The 10,188-nt window shown below is 42.6% G+C and overlaps 1 protein-coding gene across 2 annotated transcripts in view; it reads right to left on the reverse strand.

Moving 5' to 3' along the window:
- Positions 1–7,962: 7,962 nt before the first annotated feature.
- LOC119285816 (ATP-dependent Clp protease proteolytic subunit 6, chloroplastic-like) overlaps positions 7,963–10,188 on the reverse strand; it is a 24,768-nt gene continuing 22,542 nt past the window's right edge. For both annotated transcript variants that reach the window (XM_037565145.1, XM_037565147.1), the window contains exons 6-9: positions 9,211–9,351; positions 8,666–8,719; positions 8,455–8,547; positions 7,963–8,365 (exon numbers count right to left, since the gene is read on the reverse strand). In XM_037565145.1, coding sequence (XP_037421042.1) covers positions 8,318–8,365; positions 8,455–8,547; positions 8,666–8,719; positions 9,211–9,351 — 336 coding nt within the window. In that variant the 3' untranslated portion in view covers positions 7,963–8,317. The remainder of the gene's footprint in view (positions 8,366–8,454; positions 8,548–8,665; positions 8,720–9,210; positions 9,352–10,188) is intronic.

Here is a 10,188-nt window from a genome sequence, read left to right on the forward strand (position 1 = left end):
TTATAAGAAAATTCAATATGAGGCAAGCATTCTTCCCACATGTTCTTGTTATTCCTCAAAACAGCCCTAAGAATAGTAGACAATGTTCTATTGACAACTTCAGTTTGTCCATCAGTTTGGGGGTGACAAGTAGTACTAAAAAGTAGTTTAGTCCCCAACTTAGCCCGTAAACATCTCCAAAAGTGGCTAAGAAATTTAGTATCACGATCTGAAACAATAGTATTTCGCACACCATGCAAGCGAATAATTTCACGAAAGAACAAATCAGCAACATTAGCAGCATCATCGCTTTTATGGCATGGTATAAAGTGTGTCATTTCTGAGAATCTATCCACGACAACAAATATGCTATCCCTCCCCTTCTTTGTTCGAGGTAAACCCAAAACAAAGTCCATAGATATATCCTCCCATGGAACACTAGGTACAGGCAAAGGCATATATAAACCATGAGGATTGAGTCATGACTTAGCTTTTTGACATGTAGTGCAGCGAGGAACAAAACACTCAACATCCCGTCTCATCTTTGGCCAAAAGAAATGTGTAGCAAGTACATCCTCCGTCTTCTTCACGCCAAAGTGTCCCATTAATCCTCCTCCATGCGCCTCCTACAACAACGAAAGATGAACGGAGCTAGCTGGATTACATAGCTTGTTACACAAAACACAAATCCATCGTTAAATACGAACTTGTTCCATGTTCTCCCTTCTTTACGATTCTGCAATACATCTTTAAATTCGGCATCATGCACATATTTATCTTTGATGGTCTCCAAACCAAATATTTTAAAGTCAAGTTGTGAACGCATAGTATAACGATGATACAACGCATCAGCAATAACATTTTCTTTATCCTTCTTGTGGTTTATGACATAAGGGAAAGTCTCAATGAATTAAATCCATTTAGCATGTCTACGGTTCAGTTTTGCTTGACTCTTAATGTGTTTCAAAGATTCATGATCAGAATGTATAACAAATTCTTTAGGCCATAAATAATGTTGCCATGTTTCTAAGGTCCGAACAAGAGCATATAATTCTTTATCATAAGTAGAATAGTTCAGACTAGGCCCACTCAATTTTTCAGAAAAATATGCAACGGGTTTGCCATCTTGTAATAACACACCTCCTAATCCAATTCCACTAGCATCACATTCATGCTCAAAATTCTTATTAAAATCATGAAGTTGGAGTAAAGGAGCATGTGTCAACTTATCTTTCAATACCGTGAAGACTTCCTCCTATGCTTCTTCCTATGTGGTGCCCCAAACCATAAGGGAGTTCAATTTGTGACACCTTTTTCCAAGTTTAAAATGACAATGAACTACAATTTCTGAAGGATTATTTTGGAGGATTTCAGTACATACATGTTCCCCCCCCCCCCATATTGGTTGCTTGATCCATATGGTTACAATCAATAAGCATTTCTCCTTTGGATTCATCTGTACTAGTTTTCTTAGGGAACTTCTCATCCATTCCAACCTCTTGTGAAGAAGGCTACATTTTTCTAGAATGTAATCAAATGCACATGTTAATCATGTCAGATCGAAGATGGCATATTAGTGCATTTTACAAATCCTGCCTACCAAATAGGCACGTAGTAGTGTTCAAAACTGCATGTAGGCACTAACACGTTTCCTTCTTTTGCAAATAAGTGGTGGATAATGTGATACAATATAACAATCACGTCGAATTCCTAGATCTGCATCTCTTAGAAATTACTTTGAACTCCTACCGAGGGACCTTACCAGAGATTATATTCGCCAGGTTCTTTGTTGTCAGAGCAAGGATGCTGAAGGTAATGAGGTTTGCCCTACATTTATTTCGCAAAAATGAATGGTTTGTTGATCAGCGCCGGCACCTGCGGTGGAATGGAATAGGCTACAAAAGTGCTGAATTTCATTTTGGAACTTCAGATGACAGAGTAATCAGAAGTCATCGTGTCAACCCCATACATGACATCTCAGCGGCTGACCCTTTACAAAAATTGTGAGGTTTCGAAACCAGACTTAGAAGTGGTAATATTAGTTTGAACCTCTCTGATATCCATGTTCAGCGGATCAGCGCGAGAGTTTGCAGCTGATGAGCTGAATTTCATTTCTAATATCATTTTGAACCTTGTAATCTTCGAATTTGAGCCATATAATCTGGAATTTGAACCTTGTAATATTTTGAGCTTTGTGGTACAATCGTTGAAATGGCATCGTATGAGACTCGTATATTGGTAGCACTATTTTGACCTTAATATGCAATGGTCTTAGATTTTATTAACCATTCTTGAATATGTTTACCTTGTCGATCTCACAGCACACAATTTGTATAGCTAACTCGACTGTGATCTTCAACATTATTGCACATAGTTGGTTTCTTCCACCATGTGCCCTGTAGAGCGCAGAATTAATTATCGCACTCGAGTGTCCATCATTACCCTTCTATGTAACTTTGACCTCATCGCCCACGGGTAAACTTATGACTTAAGTCATTCCACACACTTTGTTTTTACAAAGCTTTTTGCCAATAAACGCCCATGATTTATCCCTCTTCTAGACGATGTGTGGCCAAACTAGCCGGGCGGGAAGCTTGCATGGTAGCTTGGGAACAAGCTCACTGATGATACATTTGGCACCTCTTCGAGCCCACGCGTGGTCAAACGAAACGCGTGCGGTGCGGTGTTGTCAAGCGTGCACTGGAATCCTCCGCTATGAACACCGTGACAAGACGTGACGATTACAGGTCGGCCGGCCCCCATTTATTACAGCAGCCATTTAACCCTCGTGTCTCTTCAACCTTTTGATCGCGCCCCACCATTGCAAGAAGCACACCCACCACGAGAAATTCTTAGAGGGTATCATGTGCAGCTTCAATGGTGCTCCAAGCGGCTGCCGACGACGAGTAGAAGTTCACCGTGCGTGACGTGGTGGACACCCACAGAAGGTTCATGGACCTCTCAGTGGTGTACACCAACGACCCGGTCTGGATGGAGCACTCCATCCACATCATGGAGCTGTTGCTTGCCGAGGAGAAGTACAAGGTAGTCGGGTTCGACCTCGAGTACACCTGCGCTCGTGTCAGGTCTCGTCCCAAGGTCGCCATCACCCAGATGTGAGTGCGCCACCACGTCCTCGTCTACCACTACTACCTGCCCACAAGGCCTTGCGGGCGTTTCGCCAGGTTTGTCAACAGCCCCCACTACATGTTTGCTACGGTGGACATCACCAACGATGTAAAGGCGCTCGAGAATTCGGGCATCGCCTGCCAGAATCTTGTCAAGATCCAGGGCCAATACAATATCTGGGGCAGCAAGGAGCATAAGGACTCACTAGTTCACCTCGCCGAGGCCATCATCGACCCCTGCTACAGAGACATGAAGGATTCGTGCAACAAGGACAAGCGTGCCTGGCACTCGGCCTGGATGGAGAAACTCGACAAAGCTCATGTCGTGTATGCGCCCAAGGAGGCGTACACGAGCTACGACATTTACAGGCGGATCGTTGACATGAGGAAGTGCCTCCTTCCCCAAAACGACCAGGGATCCAGCCAGAATCAGAGCAATGGCAAGCGTCATCGCAACAATAAGTAGATGATTAGATCCTCATTTCTCCTAGTTTAGTATGCATGTAATTGCTTGTTTTGGTGTGTGGAAATGTTATGTGTGTAGTCACTTGTGTAATTGCATGCTTAATTTGGTTATGCAATGTTGTCTTTTTAAGTATATATGTTGATACTCTGTAGGCAGAATGTAGATGTTGTGCGGACAAAGAAAATCACATCGCACACGAACTAAACAATGGAACCCGCCGGTGATGTTTTCATCAATCAGTCACAATTGTATACCAGCAATCGTTTGCCCACAACACACACGGCTTGTTAGCAGCAATCGTTTGTGTTGTTATCGGTCTTCACACACGTTTCCGATTACATACATGTTTGCCACGTATCACACACATCTTGTTAAGTTGAACCGTTTCTGTTCTTTTGTCTCAATGCAAACAGTTCATCCGAGTGAACCGCATGCCGTATATCGCACACACCTTGATCTGGCAGACAGTTTTTTTTGTGTTACCTAATCATAAACAGTTCATCTGAGTGAACCGTATGCTATACTATATATCGCACACACCTTCATCTGGCTGCCCGTTTCTTTTGTTCCTCCCCATCGCAAACAGTTAATTAAACTGAACTATATGCCCGACTTCGCACACACAACTAAAATCTGAACCGTGTTTGATGCATCCTTCATCGCAAACGTTTTGCACCTTTTTGACAGTTTTTTACACCACCGTTTGCGATTATTGCATCGCACACAGTTTCATCGAAGGGTCTCTGATCGTAGTGCCGCGTTAGCAGCATCCTACAGTAGTGAATGTATCTACCCTCAAACGGTGGAATATTCAATTTTAGTTTAGGAATATGGTCATAATCTCGAACCTGAGGTGGTGGTGCAGCCCTAACATTGCGCTTATATGCATGAGGTCAACCTGGTGCTGGTGGTTGCACGTAGTTCTGATTTTGATCAACCTCATCCCTGTAATAGTCCTCCACCTCTGAAGTAGTAGCAGGAGCTACAGAAGCATCAACAGCAGTAGCAGCGGCACCAGAATTTTTTGTCTAGGCTCAAGAAGAACACGGCCCGCTCGGCAAAGGGTTGTTTCACGACATGGAGGTGGTTGTTGTTGTTGTTGTTGCAATGGTGCAGTAGAGGTAGTAGGTGGAGGTAAACACACAAGCACTTCAGACAAAATGGCATCCAACTTGTTGTCAATTGCCTTCTCAGCGTCATCAATCCTCGCTAATGCCTTGCCAAAAATGGCCATCACGTCTTTCACCTGTTGACCAAACATTTCCTGGAATTTATCATGGAGCTCCTTGTTCATAATATTCTCCTAGTCCAGCTCATCCGCTTGTGATCCTGGCATGGTTAGCAGCAAGAGAAAAACACAAGAATATGTCACAAATCCATCAAGCGAATCTCAAATTTTTACCAGTTCTTAACAAGCAGCAGGTGGTGATCGGCAACTGTTGTAGTCAAAACTTTCAAAGTTTGGATAGAGCGATTACCAGGGGGAGTCAAACGCATGACGTAGATGTATGTAGAGCTGGGAAGGCTTATACTATGGTAGTAAAAAGGGTCAGCAATAATCAATTAGAGATGCAAAGTTGAATAAACGCACAACGACGATACTGTGCTGGTCCTAGGCTAGACCGTACTAAAGACGCGAGCCTAGAACACTAACAAAATCACGGTATTGTGTCTCAAAACTCTCCTTAAGTCAAATTGACAGGATAGACACGAAATTTTTCTTGACTAATTTTTTTTCAGAAATTAGGGCAGCGATGACCAAAAAGTGCGATAAAAATTGACTATGATGACACGTGTCCCAAAAGACTCAAAAAAGTCTAAAAACAGGATAGAAAAAAAATATTTTTGATAGCTGAAATTTTGGCCTAAAAACTGTTCGGGGGTCTCTAGACTTTTCTTTTTGAAACCTACTCAGGAAGAAAACACGAATAGGAAAATAGATAGATCTTAAAATAAACCTAATATGAAAAAAACTTGAATTGGTGTGGACATATGGTGATAGGATATGGCAGCGGTGGTGGTATATAGTAGCAGCGATGATGATGGTGCGGCGACGGCGTGACAAATTGTGACAAAACTTGAAACTTTAAAGGACTAGACGCTAAGACCAGCAACTTGACACGACGATGCAACCGTAAATTCAACAAAGAAAAATACTGAAAAAATTATGCAAAAGCTCAGACTGGTTTAGATATGATGAATTAACTCTAATTTTTTTTGGCTTTTTCATGGATTATAGATATGAAAAACAGACTCAATCTAAACTACGAAAAACTGTAAAATCTTATCGAGCAACCTGAAAATTTGATACCCTTGATAGAAGTGTCCCGTCTTTTGATGAGATGATGGCTATCGTTTATTGTGGAGTAGAGACAAAAGTGTCCCGTCTTTTGATGAGATGATGGCTATCGTTTATTGTGGAGTAGACTTTGACGATCCGACTACAAACGTGCGAAGACGTCGCGCCTTAGCAATCGCTAAACCAACTCTGAGAGGTTATTGACCATGCCGGAGTACGATCAACCTGACCATGAGAGTTTATTTCCTGCAAGCAAACGAAAAACAAACAAGAAACTGAAATTGCAATCTGGATATTGCGAATGAAAGAGCAAAACTTTATTGATCAAGTTGAAGTCTGTGACGCCTTGATCTAGTCGTTGAACACAAACGAAATACATAAAGTTACAGTTATGGCAAACTTTTAATCTAAACAAAACCCAAAGTCTAAACGATGCCCTAAAGACTGTATATATGGAGAAAGATGGGGAAATTTTGTGGCCCTTGGAGGAGGGGTCCTAAACTAACCCTAACTCTTGTTTTCCAGACATACGGACTCTAAAAACAGCCTATACTTAAATATTTCAAAATTACATGGACTGGCCTAATAATAAGGTGACGCAGCACCTAGAATAGCCTCTGGACAAAATTTATGAAGTGGCATCTTGTGTATTTTGTCCAAGACTTCATGCACTCAATATAATGGCTTCAAAGTCTTGAAATCATCACTTGTAACTCCGTTCTTACTCCCTTGCGCATGCATCATCTCTATGCTTGAACTTGCTCCAAGGTTAATTTTTCTTGTTCAAGCTAGGCTCTTCATTTGTAAGCAAAACAAATGTATCCAATTTAGGCAACATCATATTCTCACAAACATTAGAATTATTACAAAAAATAAAAGTACCTGGTAATTTAATTGGTGTACACAAGCTCTAATAATTGGTCCAGTATGTAGAGCAGCAAAGATTATGAGTGTAACAACCATATTGGTGTTCTCATCATGCACCAAAGGAATGTGTAACTGAAAACAGATCCATCCAAGGCCAAGATCCAAGGCCAATAGATAGAAAGAACAAGGACAGAAATAATATTTCAAAAATTACCTCAAGTCCTCGAGGAAAAGCAGACAGGGAGCAGCTGGGACCTGCAGCTACAAGATTATTCGAGTGGCTCGGCACTAAAGATAGCTGCTGTTGGAAGAACACGATCAAACATGATCATATATGGTACTCTGTACACCTGTCTTTTTTCCAACTGTGCTAATAATGCAATTAAGCTACTTCTGATTCCTAGTATTATTGGCAAAGAAATACACATTACTACTATTGCAAGGCGCAAAGCCACAGACCGAGCTGCAATTGCTCGACCCAGACAAGAAAGAGGGTGGGATGATGGTCCGACTCAGCAAATCATCTGCCACGTCACGCACGCCAAGGGGCGCGAAGGATCCAGAAGCACTTCGTCGCTTCCAGGCATGGGGCTCCGGCACGCTGCGCCAACTCAAGAGGCTAGCGATGCTCTGCTCAATGGCTAAAGGTGGGCATCCCTTTCAGACTTCAGGCTAGAGGTGGCCGCTGCCACCTTGTGCCCTCCACGCATGGTTCCTGGTGGTTCCTATGCGCCACCAGCTCGCAGCACGGAGAGATGGGTGGAGGGAGGCCGCGAGGAAATGGTTTCCATGCGCCACCAGCTCGCAGCGTGGAGAGGAGATGAGGTGGAGGGGGGCCGTGAGGAAATGGCGGTGGGGCGAGGAAGCATACACCGACGGAGAGGTGGGTGTGGGCACCGCCAAAATTTGGGAGACAGAAGCAACAACGCAGCGATGGTGGCCTGGGCAAAGAAATCGTGCCCTTTATATAGGCACAACCGCGATTTAGCGGTGGGCAGCAGGGAAGAAATCGAGCCTCGAGAGAACTGGACACGCGGTAGGCAGCAGGCGGCAGAGAAGATGGTACGCATGGCATGTACAAAGTAAACACAACAGCCTAGAAGGCCGATCAAAGCAGCAACAGTCAAAGCGGTGGAGGAAAGAAACGTGCAAAATATTATAAGCATTAAAGAAAGCTATGCAGAGAATTAACCCAGTCACATGCGTCAAATTGACAAGAACCGTAAGAAAAAGTCAAAAAATCCAGAAAATTCAAACCCTTACAGGCCTAGTATTTTGGTTATAAGTTTCATATAGTTCCATATAATATATGCCTAGCATGCAATCGCGTCATTAGCTTACAATGTGAGATTAGGATTGTCAACATTGTCATGATGATTTACTTATGAATTAAATTAATCAGAAAATCAATAATATCTCCAACACAAAATCACCCGCAGCCCAAGCCAAACTCCTAAGAGGCAAATGACACCCCCTTCTTCTCATCCCTAGTCACTAAACATAGGTCGGTCCCAACTGAAAGGGCAACGAAACATGATGAATGTATCTGACTTAGAGCTCCAATTTGCAGCCGTTTGCTTAGCATTCCGTTTCCAGCAATGCGTCGACTAGTCCGAAGTCCATGGCCTATGTGAACGAAACATAAGGTCACCACAGGTTACTGCTCTGCTTCTCTTGTGCTAAAGGAGAGGAGAGGACATGAAGCGAGAGGTTACCTCGGACGACGACATGAAACGATCCCTCTCTGTCCACTGTCGCACTATATCGATGGGTTGCCCCGTGAAAGCAGCAAACATTTTGTCAACTTTCTGCGTGCACAAGGTTTCAGGACCTTTAATCACAGCTTAGGAAAAAAAAACAGTAGCCCCTCAAGCATCTGAGCAAAAGCATGCTTAAGGAGACTTATGTTGGTAAAAAAAAACTTACATCTCGAGCATAAATGGTTTCCCCAACCTGTCTCCTCACCTCCTCTGTATTACCCTGCAGGTGATCTGATCGTTAGCATCACAGCAAGCTTCAACGATGGCTATTACTACGTCCTTTCCATATTAAGTAAAGCTCAAACGGATACATTTAGATACATCCGTATGAGCGTAATGTATCCGTATGAGCGTCAATTAATATGGGACGGAGGGAATATCAAATTAGTCACACAACATTAAAGAAAAACATCCTGCTACACGATTCATATACCAAACAGCATCGTAATGCGATAATTTTCGACAACGCCTGGCTCAGTTTAGCCGGCTTCCTTGACACTATCCAGTCGGAAGCTAGGCAATGGGCAAGGACAAGGACACAAGAGGGTCATGCAGCATTGCTACCAGCTGAGGCAGGCACCGTTTAGTGCCATCCTGCTGTAATTCTGGGCGCTGCCAATCTTTGGGCTTTGTACAAACTCTTTCTTATCAATGCATCAGAGACGCAAGGCTTTTGCTAGAAAAAATCATATACAAAACCAACAATCATACCTCCGATCCACCTTGAGGCTGATGAATCATTACTCTGGCATTAGGCATCGCATAGCGCATCCCCTTCTCACCACCAGCAAGAATGATCGCTGCTTGACTAGCAACAACACCAAAGCACACTGTCCCAACTTTCGGTGTGATCTGCTTGTGTTAACTCAAAGATATATTTCAGGCATTGGCACAGAGCATCAAAAGACAACAAGTCTCTGGGTCTATTTGTAAGGATATGTTATTACAGATGTAAGTTGTGAATGGCAAATCCAAAAGATGACATTACAGGCAAGAACTGCAGCTAATTTACATGACTCGCTACAATTCATTCAGAAATATATGTCAACTAAAACATGAATTTTCATAATAAAGTCATTGAAAGCTAAAACATGAATTTTCATAATAAAGTCAATTTCATGTCAACGAAATATATGTTGCTTATATCAGCACTTAGGTTTGGGATGCAGTATAAGAGTGTTAAGCAATACTAAACCAGCTATAGGATGCTGTACTGGCAAGATAATATATAATTTTACATTTAGACAGTGGAAAGCTAATTTTAGCATGTAGCATTTGATCATCTTTGTATTATCAAAGCAATAGAAAACTGAGCGGTGGAGATTTATCAATCCAAAAATATAGATGTGAGACCAAAGCCATGTGAGATGCTATATTTTTATTGGAGCGTATAGATGTGAGATCTAAGCCATCTTTTCTTCCATGACTGAAATTTCAAGAGACTGGTGGCTCCATTGCCAAGGGACACGCGCATCACATATACTAAGATAAATTTTATCCTCTATGCGTGTCTACTTTCTTGGATGGTATACTACTTGACCCTTCCCCCTCGCGCATGTATAGGTTTGAGCTGAGCTTCACGCATATCGAGGAGGAGTGCAAGCACAAGGAACCAACAAGCTTCACGCATATCGAGGAGTGCAAGCACAAGGAAGCAACACCACCATCCAAAGGACTGATCGGCCACCA

The sequence above is a fragment of the Triticum dicoccoides genome, chromosome 4A (assembly GCF_002162155.2).
Source record: "Triticum dicoccoides isolate Atlit2015 ecotype Zavitan chromosome 4A, WEW_v2.0, whole genome shotgun sequence".
In the NCBI taxonomy this organism is placed as follows: Eukaryota; Viridiplantae; Streptophyta; class Magnoliopsida; order Poales; family Poaceae; genus Triticum; species Triticum dicoccoides.